The sequence below is a fragment of the Bufo bufo genome, chromosome 7 (genome assembly GCF_905171765.1).
Source record: "Bufo bufo chromosome 7, aBufBuf1.1, whole genome shotgun sequence".
NCBI classification, from domain to species: domain Eukaryota; kingdom Metazoa; phylum Chordata; class Amphibia; order Anura; family Bufonidae; genus Bufo; species Bufo bufo.
This window is the reverse complement of record NC_053395.1, coordinates 25900409-25916310: the sequence shown is the minus strand read 5'-3', so window position 1 is coordinate 25916310 and position 15902 is coordinate 25900409. Positions and strand designations below refer to the sequence as shown.

General features: G+C 45.6%; 1 protein-coding gene across 3 annotated transcripts in view; it reads left to right on the top strand.

The window, feature by feature from the left end:
* Window positions 1-15649, top strand: part of ARHGAP17 (Rho GTPase activating protein 17) — a 71697-nt gene extending 56048 nt beyond the window's left edge. Inside the window, exons 12-21 of one of the 3 annotated variants that reach the window (XM_040440989.1) lie at window positions 462-543; window positions 895-975; window positions 2294-2407; window positions 3942-4033; window positions 4276-4426; window positions 4773-4997; window positions 5083-5234; window positions 6871-7461; window positions 12033-12081; window positions 13743-15649. In XM_040440989.1, the coding sequence (XP_040296923.1) occupies window positions 462-543; window positions 895-975; window positions 2294-2407; window positions 3942-4033; window positions 4276-4426; window positions 4773-4997; window positions 5083-5234; window positions 6871-7461; window positions 12033-12040 (1496 nt within the window). In that variant the 3' untranslated portion in view covers window positions 12041-12081; window positions 13743-15649. Of the gene's footprint in view, window positions 1-461; window positions 544-894; window positions 976-2293; window positions 2408-3941; window positions 4034-4275; window positions 4427-4772; window positions 4998-5082; window positions 5235-6870; window positions 7462-9364; window positions 9389-12032; window positions 12082-13742 lie in introns of all 3 variants that reach the window. The other 2 variants (XM_040440988.1, XM_040440987.1) reach the window with 2 other exon arrangements.
* Window positions 15650-15902: the final 253 nt, after the last annotated feature.

Below are 15902 nucleotides of genomic sequence, written 5' to 3'. Positions count from 1 at the left end.
GAGGTTGGAGAGTTACAGAGATTGTCCAGGATTAGAAAAACACAACAGCTTTTTTTTTTTTCGGCCAAAAACAGCGCCAACCCAGTCCACAGGTTGTGTGCAGTACCGCGGCTCTGCCTCATTAACTCCAATGGAGCTGAGCTGCAATACCTGACACAAGTCATGGACAGGGGTAGTGCTGTTTTTGGAAGAAAGCAGCTATGTTATTCTAATCCTGGACAACCTCGTTAAATAAGGAGCTCCACTGGGCCAGATACTGATTAATGCAAGCACTGGCACAATATTCCTAATGCTTGTACAGGAGGCGTCCTGTATCTAATGATTTTGTGTAAAAGGCTTCTTTACCAAGATACACAGCAAATGTAGCAGCGCCCCCTAGTGACCCTATTGCCAAACTAATTGTAAAATGAATTATAATAATTAGATATATCTCATATTTATTATGTTATTGTTTCTTAAAGGAGCCTTAAAATCTTACCTTCGCGAGCTGCCTGAACCTCTGATGACCTTTGCCCTGTATGATGAGTGGATCGCTGCTGGGAAGTAAGCAGAATCTGGTTTCTTTATAAAGTTCTAGACTGGTCTAAATGGTATGTTAAGAGCAGGCGAAGTCATTCAGGCAATCGTAGCCTTCCCTGCCAAGGGTGCAGCCTCTGCTACGCAGAACCTTAAAGGAACACTCCACGATATACTGATGCATTCTTATGTCTACTGTAAGTCCTGAGGGGGTGGAGCATGACACGCTCCTGTATCATGCTCCACCACTTCGGGCTCCTGCATCATTTTTTTCCTCATGTTTTATATCCTTAAGGAAATCCACCAATCAGGATCATTTATTTCCTGACTCCCGTCTTGACCACCAGTGACTCATTCTTAATATACTTGTCTTCCCAGTGTCCAAGACCAGAGCACAAAGCTGCAGAGTTTGTGGGTCGTGTGCCAGAAGCTACCCAAGCCCAACTTTGAAAATTTCAGGTAAGAGGCCTTTCTCCCTTGTGCTATAAAGATAAGTCGATATTCACATGCCGTCATGTATTCACACCTACGTCAAGTCTAAGGCTCCATTTACACATCCGCAATTCCATTCCGCACTTCCGGGTCCGCAATTCCGATCCTGAAAAAAAAATAGAACATGTCCTATTCTTGTCTGCAATAGCGGACAAGAATAGGCATATTCTCTTAGTGCCGGCAATGTGCAGTCCGCAAAATGCGGAACGCACATTGCCGCTGTCGTGTTTTACGGATCCGTGGATCCGCAAAACACACACGGATGTGTGAATGGACCCTAATAGGTCCCCATTTACCTTTTTGGAGGTATACATATTTTATTTAACATGAGAGCCTATGGGCAACATATGTTACTATATGGCTATGCAGTGGCGTACTTAGGAGGCATCTGTCGGAGGTAAACATTAGGAAATCTTCCTAATTTATAGCTTCAACATACAGTGTATTGACCATACAGAGCGTTTTCCAATCTGTGGTCATTCTGTGGTTTGAGAAGATGGCGTTTTACATGAATAAGTAGTAATTAAGATCCTTTACGCCATAAAAAAAACTTCCTTGTTGAAGGAAGTTTGAACCTGAGATGTCCTGGATTCCTAATTACAGCCAGAGTTCTGTTTTTCTGACACCAGACCCTAAATCCTCCATAGACCAGGTGATAAATAATGAAATGCTGCCTGAAGCCACCACTAGGGGGAGCTTAGGTGCATACACCTTGAACTCAATGATAAAACTCATTAAGCTCCCCCTAGTGGCAAACGTGGGCAGCATATATAATTACAGTATGTCTATTTAGGTGGTTTGGAGCTCTGTATTAAATAAATGGATATCTGACCACTATAAAAAAAAGTACTAATAAGTAGATCAACCCAGAATGTGGGGATAAAAGGTGGAGATTCACTTTAAGAGGTCCAGTGATGATCTGCTAGAATTAAATAAATGTATTAATAAAGTGCTATTTTTTTCTTAATTTATGTACAGCTGGGACTATTAGCCCTTCTTTCCCCCGAAATTATTTTTACTTTTACATATAACCTGGGTGGTAATTTGTGGCTGTCTGCAGATAAGGAAACCCCTCAGACTCCACCACCTCCCTACTGTGTGAGGATTGCAATATAACATGCCAACAGGTTGTCTTAACTTTTGCAGCACCAGATTATCTGAGGATAAAGATTGCAGCATCTTTCTACAATGTCGTCTTTTGCGCCTCTGTTCATGTGACCACTGCCTACCCATGTCCACATATTATCACAGTAGATTATATTACTTTTATTTCTATGTTCTTCAGGTATCTGGTAAAGTTCTTGGCCAAGCTGAGCCAAAGCAGCGACGTGAACAAGATGACACCCAGCAACATTGCAATCGTCCTAGGTCCAAATCTTCTGTGGTCAAAGCATGAAGGGTGAGTAGTAAGAGAGGACATGACGGCAAATCTGAAAAAAAAAAAGATTAGGCCGTTCTACTAGAACTTAGAGGAGAAGTAGTCACGATTTCTTCTTCCCTAAGATCTGTCATAACCAGAGATGCCCAAATGGTTGTATAAATAGTGCCGTGTATTTGCACATTGCAAAAATGTATTGTACATCTGCAGCCCCAAAGTATTAGGAGACCATTACTGCTATATACAGGCAACCCGAAGCTCTTTGAATCCTGCATGTCCCTTTTAGTCATGGAGTCTCACTCACACCCCGTTTAGTAGTGATTTTGCTCTGTTTAGGCAGCTATTTAGCAATGTTTTCCCATCAGGTATAACTGGCTATAAACAGATTGATGTAGCAGAGAGGAATGTGCAATGCTGTGGTTCCCAGGCCTGTGGTTTTCCATCTTGGATATACTCCACGCACCCTGTGTAATTTTCACCATGCTGCGCTCTTGGCCACATCTGTTCACTTACATATAATCTGCTTGTTCTGGTCACTGTATAATTTAGTCTCCACTGGTTCTCACTGCCTCATCTAAATGTTAAGGTTTGGTCGTTTAATGGAAGGATCAGCTAGCAGCATAGTTTTAAAGGAACTCAAAAAAAAAATATATATAAAAAAATGCTAAATGAATGCTCAATCAGTACTTTATTGTACTTTTGCGTTTTCCACTGTTTCATATGAAAATCATCTTTAAGGCGCACAGACTTCTTAAAGAGAACCTGTCACCAGGATTTTGTGCATAGAGCTGGGGACAGGTTCCCTTTAAATACATAGATTTCTGCAGCACAATGCCGCCACTAGAGGGAGAAAGCTGAAGACAGAGGTACACAGCTAGCAAACCGTATTCAGTTTTCTCCCCCTAGTGGTGTCCCAAAAGGTATGTATTTAGAGGGATGTCCCTCCATTAAATTTCATATTCATATATGTATCATAAAAAATTAAGAATATTCCCCATATCCTTGACGTTATATAATGATTCAGGTAAGAGTACATTAGGCTCCACCTGGTGTTCAGAGGATAAAGGAAATGTTCACATCCTTTTATTGAATGGAGTGCTGGTGGACACACATGCTCCGTGTCCACAGCCAGGTGTCTACATACCGATCCTCTGTTCACTGCAGGGCAGCCAACGGCAATGGCTGTCTGTCCTGCTTGTCAGGAGGGGAGCAGATCCTTTGCAGCGTGGCGGTATAGCTGAGACCATTCTTTCTACAGTGGAAGGAGACTGTATTGTCAGCTGCCAGAAGCAGAAGGAGTCTGATTCTGTCCAGAGGCTGCTCACAGCAGCACCAACAGAATCACATTTAAATTTTTGTCCAATAGATTATCTGCCATGTTGGATTTTGACTGATTTCATGTTGCTAATCGAGTCCAACATGTTCCTCAGCGCTGTACAAAGGTTGTTATCCTTCCCGGAGGACAGTCTAATGTCCCTATCTCCAATGCATACTGACCAGGGACAATTATTTATTAAGAAGCAAATTTTTACTAAAAATGTCTTTCCTTCTACAGAACGCTAGCAGAGATGGCTGCTGCCACCTCTGTCCATGTGGTGACCATCATTGAACCCATTATACAACACGCTGACTGGTTCTTCCCTGAAGGTACCATACTTATATATTGCTTGTGAATTGTACGAGAAATTATTGGGATTTAACTGCAGTACCAGACACAGCCCATAGATGTGAGTGGTGGCGCAGTTTCAAAAATTAAAGAGGAGGGGGGGGGTGGTAAAAGCAGACCCTTTTCTTTACAGCATATACCTCGGGGTGATACCAGTTTATCTTGCATGTTACATTCATTACTTTATAGCTCCTTCATCTCCTGACATCACTTTCTGTTTCAGAGCTGGATTTTAACGTATCCGGTGCCTTTGCTGCGGCCGCTCCTGCCGCTCATCAGAATAATGACACTGTGCACTATGAGTTCAGTGCCATGGAACGCAAGAGGCCAGTTAGCATGGCGGTCATGGACAGTGATCTCCTAAAGAAGGAAAAGTGAGTAAAAGAATTAAAGGTTTTGTATTAAAGAGGTATTCCGCTGGCATAGTTTTAAATACAGATGGAGTCGGAGAGATCTAAAAGATCAAACAGTGACTACTTTACCGATTTCCCCTCTGTTGGTGTTTGCGCCTGCTCTTTTACTCTTTCTGGTCCCAGGATTGACTCGCTGGAAATGGCCGACTAGCCAATCACTGGCCGCAGTGGTGACCCGCCTCAGCTCCTGATTGGCTAAGTAGTCAGTCCAAGCCATGTCCAGCGAACAGGACCTGGAGAAGAGCAGGGATCAGAGCAGCGGTCTACAAGAGGGTCTGCAATATGTCCTCTCTTTATTTTCTTACAGCATTGGCATTAAAGTGCTAGACTTTCAGTTCAATCCAAGGAGAAGTGGAACCTTAACGCGGAAACATGCATCCCCCGCGTTTCAACCTCCTCTTCCACCCAGTGAAGGTGGACTGTCAGCAGAGATGCCCGCAAATGCATCAGATGCTAACGCAGCTAATTCTGTGCCAGTACAGCCTGTAGCATCTGCAGATCCCGCACCAACCTATGGGCAGGAGGAGTCCAGGTAGGTCCAAGTCTGTCTTAGATCACTACAGTGCAATTACCTCAGTGGCAGCAGCTCTGAAGTCCCGTCCCGCTCTCATCCACAGCTCTAACAAGACCAAAGAAACACCTACAGCAACCACGCCGCCATCTCTGCGGAATGGAAATCACCTGCCATCCAGTGGGAGCACAAACCAGTTGGCGGTTGTTCCTGCACCACAAGGCACTGCCAATCCAAGTCCTCACTCCAGTAGACGAGGTAAACTATTATGGGGACCACATATATGGGTGACTAGGGGAGTTGCCATAAAATCTGCTGTGGGCCCCAGCAGTTAAGTAGAAGCCAAACAAATCTTGAGCTTTTCATGCTGTGGGTCCCCATTCCACATTCTATGTCGCCCCACCATGAGTACTTGCTACTGCCTTGGCTGCATAGCAAACGTGTTTTATTCACTGCTGAGGTTTCAAGGGGCTGTCCTAGAGCAGAAACAGCGCCACTGTTGCCCATGGTCTGTGTCTGGTATTGCAGCTCAGCTTCACTTGAGCTGCAAGACCAGATAAACTATAGACTAGAGTGGAGCTGTTACTGGACACATAGATCCTATTTAAAGGGGTTCTCTGGGAATTAGTAAAATAAAATGATTGAAAATGCCTAAATATTACTTTTTCAACACATTCCCAAATAGCTTTCATTATTTATAATGGCTCATTTTCTCTCTGGGGCAAGCAGCAGAGTAAATCAAATGGCTGCTGCCCTATTAGCACACAAAGCCTGTCCTAATTGCAGAGCTGGACAGTTAGCTCCTCACTACTCTTTCTTACATACAGCTATGATATCAGCTGTGTGTAATAAGGGAGCAAAGTGAGGGTACGGCCACACAGAGTTTTTTGCAAGAGGTTTTGAGGCAGATCTGCCTGAAGGATTTCTGCCAAAGCCAGAAGTGGATTCAAAAATAATTCTTATTATAAAGGAAGGACTTATGCTTCTCCTTCTGGTGGATCCACTTTTGGCTTTGTCTGAAAGTCTTGCAGGCAGATCTGCTTCAAAACCTTGTCCAAAAAACTCTGTGGCCGTACCCTGAAAGTACAGCGAGGCGGCCATTAAAGACAGACTGCGGTGGTAATGTAGCAGAGAGCATACTACCGCTGATGCTGATTAGCCACATCCCCACTTGTCCTCTTTTTTGTACTTTTACTTCGCTCCCTTATTACACACTGCTGATATCAGCTGTATGTAAGATCGTAATTCATGACAGCAAAAGTATTGGGGAGGGCTGAGACAGCTGTTTAGCTAACCGCTATGAAGTTACCCGTCCACCTGTGTTGTCAGAAATATTAGGGCACAACGACATTTGCTGAGCGGCAAAAAGGCTACAACTACACTGCGACATGTGTCGTGCGACTATTTGTTGCAGCAATGTTGCACAACATTTTTTGTGATGATAGTCAATGGTGCACTGCGACATGTGACATGCTACTACTGCAACGCGATAGTCTCTCAAAAACCCATCTTGGGTAGATTTATGTACAACTATCGTGTCACAGTACGACACCATTGACTATCATTACAAAAAATGTTGTGCGACATTGCTGTGACGAATAGTCGCTCTACAAATCATCATAGTGTAGCCCTAGCCTTAGGACAGGTTTTGTGTGTGATAATAGGGCAGTAGCCATTTTATTCCCCCTGATAATTGCCCCCCCCCCCCTAGAGAAAACAATGCATTATATATAATAAAAGCTATTTGGGAATGTATTTATTATAAAGTAATGTTTAGGTATTTTCACTAATCTTATTTAATGAACCCATTTAAACAGTCTTTCAGGCACAATGCGACTAAGTGAAGGTTCTTTGTTTGCTTTTTTTCCCCTAATTTATATTGTTTTTTTTGTAGTTACCAAGAAACCAGCCCCAGCACCCCCAAAGCCAGCCAACCCCCCTCCAGTAAATCAGAATCTGCCAGTGGCATCTAATGTTCCTCCTCCTGTCTCAACCAAACCATCCAACCACAATCCTCTTCCTCCAAGCACTACAAGTAACCAAGGAGGAACGGCGGCTCCTTCTGCCTATTCACATGGCACCTTACCACGCAGGCATTCAAGCAGCCAACCCATAATCCAGGCTCCTAGTCACCCACCCCCACAACCACCCACTCAGCCAACACCTCAGCCCACACCTCAGCCCAAGCCCACCGCTCAGCTCGCAGGTGCTGCACCGACAGTACCAGCCACAGAACAGTCCTCCAGTCCGTCACAGTCTCCAACACCCCCAGATACTCCTCCTCCTCTTTCCGATCACCCAGGTTCCCAGACCGGCCTCCCTGAAGCCACCCTGACATTTGCCCCACAAAACACCGGAACACTTACCCGGCAGCGTCCGGTTCCTAAACCCCGCATTCGACCCACAGTCCCTCCACCGCCCCAGCCCCCTGCATCCCAACCTTCTGTGGAAGCTCAGCCAGGATCTGCATCGAAAGTTATCACTGGTGAGTACAGGGGGGCATTTGTACCCCACGATTACATTATTATTCTCTAAAATTGAGGAATGTAGCATATAATAATTATGTATTTGAAGATTTGCTTTTATGATTGTAAAAAAAAAAACTTTTTCCAACCTTGCAAATAGGCTGCAATGTTGTTTGCCATAGATGGGGCAAATCTTACCCAATTTTACACCCCCTTACCTAACACGCTGGGATGTTCCAAATGTGGGACCCTTAAGGGAACACCAAACCAGAAATAAAAGTATACAGGGGATAAAGTTGCCCCCAGCGTTTGTCAGTCTGCAGGATTTTTTGCATGTTCCTGAAACAGTCTTGCAGAAATGCTGCAAGGAACTTTGGTTAAAGGGGTTGTCATTTTGATATTGATGGCCTATCCTCAAGATAAGTCATCAATATGTGATCGGTGGGGGTCCAACTCATCTTTCCTCTGACAGCCTTCCCTCTATGGCTGTGTATACAGAGCTAGCTGTCAATCACTGTTAGGACCGCCTCCTGGACTGCAAAGCGCAGAATGAGCAGGAACATAAATGAATAAAATACAAGTTCTACTGATTCTTTTCCCATAAAACTATGCGTCATCTGCTCAGCTCCTCCTGTAACTTACATTGCATTTCATGGTGACCGGCCATGTGCATTCCACATTTTGCGGACCGCACATGGCCGGCAGTATAATAGAAATGCCTTTTCTTGTCCGTGGTTGCGGACAAGAATAGGACATGTTCTATTTTTTTGCGGGGCCGCGGAACGGAAGTGCGGATGTGGAAAGCACACCGTGTGCTGTCCGCATCTTTTGCAGCCCCATTGAAAATGAATGGGTCCGCACCCGTTCTGCAAAATTGCTGAACGGATGCAGACCTATAATGCGGACATGTGAATGGACTCTTAATGTGAGGCACATGGAGGTACTAATATAATAAGACCACCTTTGATGATGTCATCGCCGTGTGCCCAATAAAAATGGGAGGTCACTGGTCACGTGATGATATTAAAGGTCCTTTAACATAGACTACCGCGGTGAGTTTCTCTCTCCCCTGCCCTCCTATTTTCCCCCATCAAGCCATTCAGCGGTTTCATGGGTGGCAGTGGCCGGCCGTGTCGCAGTGATTAGGGAGGGACGCCCTCCCTACTTCTCGGCCACTTATGAGAATATAGACCACTTTGCGTGCGCCATGTTCTCTGTTAGGGGCCGATACGAGGCTGCGCAAAAAATGGCAATTCCGGTATCAAGTCAAACCAGGTGAAAAAGTATAAAAAATTTGATACCCGTTGCAAACCAATTAAGAACAAGCTGCAGCACTCAGCGGAGTGCCGCAGTCTGTTCAAAGAGTTGTCGGGAGTCGGACCCCCACTGATCTGACATCGATGAACTATCCCGAGGACAGGCCATCAGTATCAAAATCTTGGACAACTTCAAGGGCGAGGCTTAACATATATTTTGTCCTGTTGCAGAGGAGGGAGGCTCCTGCGGCAGCCATTTTTTTTTTTTATAGCCAGGCACAGGGCAGTGAGGAGGAGGAGGGTGGGCATTGCTGAGCTCCTGAGACACACAGAAGATTTATTTAGATATTTCTCAGTTTTAATTGTAATATACGACAGAATTGAAGGAAAAGATGAATTTAAGAAGGTTTTTGTTGGTTTTCTGTGTAGTGTTCCTTTAAGGCAGCCCTCCTGTAAACACTTTGGCTGCAGCCCTGGTGTTTTTACCCCGTGACATATTAAGTTGCTTCCGTTTGCACTGCCTGATGCTGGCGATCACTGGCTGTTGCTTTCAGCTCGTCACTAAATGAGGGTAATCTAGGCGGTAATAGAAGAGGGATGTGGGGTGCCCGTGGGCTGTGATGTATGCAGCGCTTCCTAATAGTTCTGTCTGTGGTGCCTCCAACAGGTTGGGAAAATTACCGGTATTAAGGTTTGTACACTGCTGACACCGTGCACCGCCTCCATGTTGTGCTTTTTGCCTTGTGCTCTTGGCATACCCCATGTTCATTTCACCCCATTTCATCCCCAGTATTATTTGATCCACACTCCTGCACCCCCAGCACCTAAATCTGCACCTTACCACCACCCTGCACCATAGATCTCTACCGATAAGAATACGGATGCACACAAGGGATCACTTTGGGTCTGTCCTGATAGGACTCTTTAATTTGGCCCCTGCAGCACTTCACCCATGTGCCCGTATTATTGTAGGCATTTCAGTGGGGGCCTCGCAATTGTGGTCATGAACAACGACTAAATATCATTGCTTCTGCCCATGACCTGTTACTAATTATTCTAGGACAGGGATGCACAACCTGTGCCCCTCCAGCTGTTGCTAAACTACAACTCCCAGCATACCCTATTAGCTGTAGGCATGCTGGGAGTTGTAGTTTTGCAACAGCTGGAGGGCTGCAAGTTGGGCATCGCTGTTCTAAGACAAGACAAGGGACTGAAAATTAAGGGTCTTATAAGACAGGATTATAGCACCCCCCTGTACACGTATGGGGTGGTGGGTCCATCAGTATCACATCTGGAGAATAGGATTTTGTGTAAATGAACATGAATCACTGTGACTTTTTAATTGACTTTGCTTTTCAAATCCTCACCGTGTCAAAATCTTTGCTTGCTGTCAGTCAATGGGAAAACACCAGATGCTGAAAATGTGTCCTGTTCATTAGTGCACCTTTAATTACAATATATTAGAACAATGTGTTTAAAAGAAAAAAAAATATTCATAAAAGAAAAAAAAAAAGCTTGACTTTAAACCTTCTTCTGCTCCTGTCTGTTTACACGGCTTACTAACATGACTGCAGCAATCACTGGTGTTGTCAGTATGTATGGCACCTGACTGGCATATATTGATGCGCCAATCAATCACTTCAGCTGCGTATGTCCACTGCACTGTTGGTCGAGGGTTAAAAAAGTATTGTATTTTTATTTTTCTAGTCAATGACAGCAAACAGAGCTCTTAAAAATGGTGAGGAATTAAAATGCAAAGTATATTTAGTAGTGGCAGGAGTTCAAGCCATAATTCCCCTTCAGGGTAAGGGCCCACGTAGCGGCTGCAGCGACATGGCCGACAATCTGGTGCGATTTCCAAATTAATCGTTAATGGCCGCAAGGTTTGGAAGTAAAATTGTAGGTAAACATCAGTTTTATTCACAAACCCGAGCGTCTCTTAACAATCAGTGTGCCAAACAGCCGCATCTCGGGCAGCCGCTAGGTTTGGCCATACCTTCAGAGGCCTCTTCTTGCTCGGCATGGCCTTCCTAAACCTTGCCTCCTGAAGTAGACCGTAGTGATGTGTGGCCCTCCCGCCCCTGCCTGGTGATAGAGCCAGTGTCTGCTTGCATGAAGATGGCTGAATTAGTCGTTGCCCTGAACCTGTAAATGTGATGTACATGTAGCAGAGCCGGGGGGTTATGGGTTACCACATAGATGGGTTACCCCCACACCATTGTCAGTGGCTCCCCCAGTATCTGTAGGAAAATGCTTCTGCATACTGAATTATATATTTAATATGCTATTAGTGTACATTATAGCAGTGGTCTCCAGCCTGTGGCTGACCAGGCCCAAAACTACAACTCCCAGCATGCTGTAACGTAGTGTAGCGCAAAGCAATTATGTAATGTTATACGGTATATTATTATTATTATGTATTTTCCACTATATCGGGTTGTCAAGTCAAAGCCTATCATTTTTGCGACTAGCTTTATATATTGTTTCAGTTTCTCACCGTTTTCAAGACCTCTGCTTGCTGTCAGCGGGAACATTCTTGTTAAACGTCCAGAGGCTTAAAACCTGTCCCTGATCATGTCCTCCGAATGATTGGGATGTGAACAATACATCTTTCAGCAAGCAGAGGTCTTGAAATGAGGAGGAAATGATGAAGTATATATTAGTAGAAGGCACAACTTTGAATAAAATCAGAAAAAGCAAAGGGAGAATCTGCTCATCGGGGTCATTAGTGGGGTATGTCCGCCCATCGCTCCAGAGCTCCTGCTTCCTCTGGTGTCCAGAGATTTGGACTTACAGACCCTTTTCCCCACACGGTTGATAATACCTATCCCAAACGCTGCCGGGCCAGTTAATTTGCGGCTGCATAGGTGGTCCGAGTCTTCGTAGAACATCCAGTGCCCATAATAAGAAATTGTACACCCCATGGATGTTCTCCTCCCGGACATGAATACTTGTATTCCCCATGAGAGATCAATTCTGCAGCATCTTTTCCTAGAACTCTGCCTTGTGAAGTCCCTCTGTTATTCCTCCTAGAAATGTATGACTATTTTGACAACTAGGTGTTACCAGTTGGGGGGGTGTCCTTACGGTCCAAGTAGTACTGACAGTACCAGGAACCTGCCCCTTGACAAAGGGAAATGGTAAAGCCTGGTTGTCAATGTATTGCAGGAGAACAACAGTTATAAGATGGGGAATACGAGCATTTACTAGAACAGACTTGTCGGGAGAGGCGGCCGCTGTAGATGTCAGTGAGGGGGATGTATGGCGCGTTCTGCTTTTTACATGTTTGCATGCGGCCGGATTCTAACTGTGATCAATTTTATCGAACAATTCAGATGTATGATGTGACATTATCAGTAACACTGACATTGGGAAGTACAGATGGTAAGGAACGAGGCACGTGATTGGCCGAAAACACACACGTTACTGACGCTTCTCCCCCCCCACCCCCCAATCATGTGCTTGGATGTTCCTGTGTGCCGGGTACTAACAGCGTGTGGCCCTAACCAGCTTGTATGCACCAACTAATACCGCATGTGGTCTCCACGGGGGGGGGGGGGGGGTTGGCTTGCCTCTTCCTAGGCTCACGCATGTAGAAATTGGAAATGCGCACACAGTGATGTTGGCTAAGGTTCGTAAAAGCACAGGTACCCCAACGAGAGGCTTGTAGTACCCCACAATGCTTGTTTATGAAGGGAAGAAATGTGATTTACTGCACCCCATTAACCCAATCCAGAATATTACATGAGGTATCATAAACCTGTACATAAATAAAAACTTCTGTTTAAAGGGGAACTCCAAATACAGAGACTGATTTTTTTGCTTCTTGCTATCATGGCTATAGCTGTAGTTAGTACGCATATCTGACCGATTGTGGGGCCCAGAGCACCTCAGGAATAAATCTGTTTTCTTAGTGGTCTCCCACCTGTGGCTCTCCATCTGGGGTGGGAACCACAACTCTCAGCATTTCCCTGACAGCCTGCAGTTGTCAGGGCATGCTGGGAGTTGTAATTGTCCAACAGCTGGAGAGACGCAGGTTGGAGACCACTACCTTACACCGTAGGAGTCTCTTAAACTGGATTTCCCCTTTACACCTACTGGAGAAGACCTCTAACCCACAGACACTAATCAGACCTGTGACCTGATTGGTCGTCGTCCGGTTTGCCCGATCGTGGTCTCCTCTTTATATAACGTTAAGTCCTCTTTTTAAAGGAGGATTCCCACTACATAGAAGTAATGTATGCACTACTTTAAGGGACAGTTCTCCTTGCAACCTGAAGAGGGTCAGTTTGCATTTACTTTGCTTTACTGGTTTTGTGCAGTTTCCTCTGTTCACATCCAAAGCTGCAAGTTCTAAAGGTTTAACTCCCACCCCATAGTCAGCCATAATATGACCAAACAGCTCAGCTCTGTGTGTATCAGTCATATGAGCTCCCATAATGCACTGCTCCCCACTAACCGGGAACCAGCATTGAAGGGGTTATTTTATCAACACCCTATTATAAATGAGTTAATAGGGGGGGCCCCCAAGTTCCGGACCCCTCCTCTATGGCAGAGAGCGGCCACATGGCTGGTCTTTCTAGGGGACCTTGGATTACACTGAAAGCCCATTAATGGCAATGGTGTAATACTTCATTTATCCTATAGGGTTGCTGTAGGGAAATTAAACACTTACCGCCAGGTTCAGTCCCAGAGATTACAGCGGATCGCTGGCCATCCCAGGGGCAGGATGCTGTGTCATCAGCTTATCTTTAATTGGGGGGACGGGGCGCCGCCGCCCTCTAACAAAAAGGGATCAAAGTGCACGACCCCTTAAAGATGTGTGTAACGTAAAACCAGTACAAGATGAGTAAAGGAAAGTATTTACAAAGTTGCTCGATATCCTAAGTAGAGTGTGAAATGATGAGTTATCTGTCCACCTTCCCCGAGCACAAGCCGCACGCACCAAACACACCCCCCCCCCCCCCCCCCTTTCCCAAAGTCTGCAATGAATCGGACACAACCTGGATATTCCGGTCTCTCTTGACGTTTGTCTTTCCTTCCAGATCCAGTTCATGGATATCCTGATGCTGAATCTGTCTGCACGGTTCCCATTGTAGATCCTCCGCTGCCGGCCGGCCTTCTTGACACAGACGTGGAGAGCACTGCTCTGTAAGACGTCAGATGGAGGTGGTCTGCACTCCTACGACTATGGACAGTCCAGCCCTGCAGACCCGTGACGGTCATCACGACAAGACCCAAGCAGCGAGAAGCTCGTTCCTCTTCCCACCCCCCAAACCCCCCTCCGTGGTTTGTAGGACTTTCAATGACCTGATGTGTCTTGCCTTCTGAAGACCTGGACGAGGCCGGAGCCTTTGTGATGACCGCTGGCCGTCTGTCAGGACTGAGTGGACCAGTCTATATAAATATATATATATTTCTAGTTTATGCCACTATTAAAATGACGTATTTAGCCGGAGGGCAGAAGTCTCTGCAGACATTCCACCGACACACTTCCATGTGTTTTTTTTTTCTTTTTTTTTCTGTTAACACCTCGTGCGCCAGGCGGTTTGGATGACACGGGAACAAGAATGGAGACCGTAATGGAAAAGTGTGAGAGAAGCTATAAAAGTAAATGATGTCAAGGGCACATAGTGTTTTTGGGAACTGCTGGCTTTTAGTTACCATCTATAGAGTGTAAACCTCTACGCCCCCCCACACACTCCCTCTCACCCTACGATCGCTGGGGCACGGAGACTGAAGGAAGGAACCCGTTCGTCTTCTGCTGAGGCTCATCCATTAAGTTCATTTTTCTGAATTTTTTTTTCAACCATTTCTGCTCTGCTGCTATAGCTGTTTTTGTTTTCTTGCTTTGAGGGTATTAACATCTTCAGACTGCAAGATGCACTGTTATACCGTCTACAGGGCCTGAGGGGGCGGAGCATGACACAGGGATTTAAAGGAGTTTTGGGAGATTCTGATATTGATGAACTTTCCTCAGGATAGGTCATCGATATCAGATTGGTGGGAGGTCTGACACCGATCAACTGTTTAAAGAGGCCGCTGCCTCTTTACAGCTCACTAAGCACACCGCCGTCCATTGGGTAGTGACTGTGCTTGGTATTGCAGATCGGCCCCATTCACTTGAATGGAAATGAGCTGCCTAGGCCCCGTGACTGATGAACGTGATGTCACTGGCCTAGCAAGAGGCTCCAGCGCTTACTTGAGAACCATGGTCTCCTCAAGCAGCTGATCGGTCATCAGTGTCAAAAACTCGGGCAACCAGATTACTGAACACTAAAGAGAACCTGCTGTCATGCTCTGCCACTTCAGGCCTCGCAGTAGGCATAGCACAGTACGTTAGCGCCCATTGATGTGTCTGGAGAAGTCATTGGTTGGCGGTCCACGAGCAAAGACTTCCACCGAAAGCTAGGGCACTCCACCCCATTGGCTCCCTGACAGGTGTCAGTGGAAGCCTAAAGAGCATGACGCTGGTTATCGCCGCCCTGGTGTTGGCGAAGGTTGTGGCTCATGGCCCGCCAATGCAGAAGGTATATATGCTGAAGAGATAGAAGATACAGACTACTGATGCCTCCCGTTACCTGCCCTCTACGACTGCACAAAGCTCCGGAATCACCACTGCATTTACCATTAACCTTGATGATGATATACGGACTTCTCTCCATACTTACCTACTGTACAGCGAAGGCGGCCATATTGTTAACAAAACAGCTCTAGTCCCTTCAAACCAATAAACACTGACTTTTCATTACTGGCGCCCATGGCTCTATTGTATTGGTTGGCTCCGTACCAAACGCATTTATATTGGTAATGGCGCCTTTTCAGGTAGAAGTGCTGCTTTAGTTGTATCTATTACCCACCCGGCATTTGTTACGGTGCTTTTCACTTCCCCTATTGACGTCGGTGGCGGGAGGAAATATGAGGCTAATAAAAACTGCGGTCATGTAACATGGATGAATATCAGTGTATCTTTATAGGGGGTCAGGGTCCCGTTGTCTAATCCTGAGCTCCAAATCCCCTCATAAGTGATATGCCATAAGCTCCCCCTAGTGGTGAGCACAGCTACAGCACTGATTCGTATCCTCTACCACTCGTCTGGCTAGTTTAAAACAAGTCACTGGGCAAAATGAGATCTGTGTATTCCAGCACTTGCTATATTAGCTTGTACAATTCTAGAAATGACTATATCTATGATCTGCACTTTC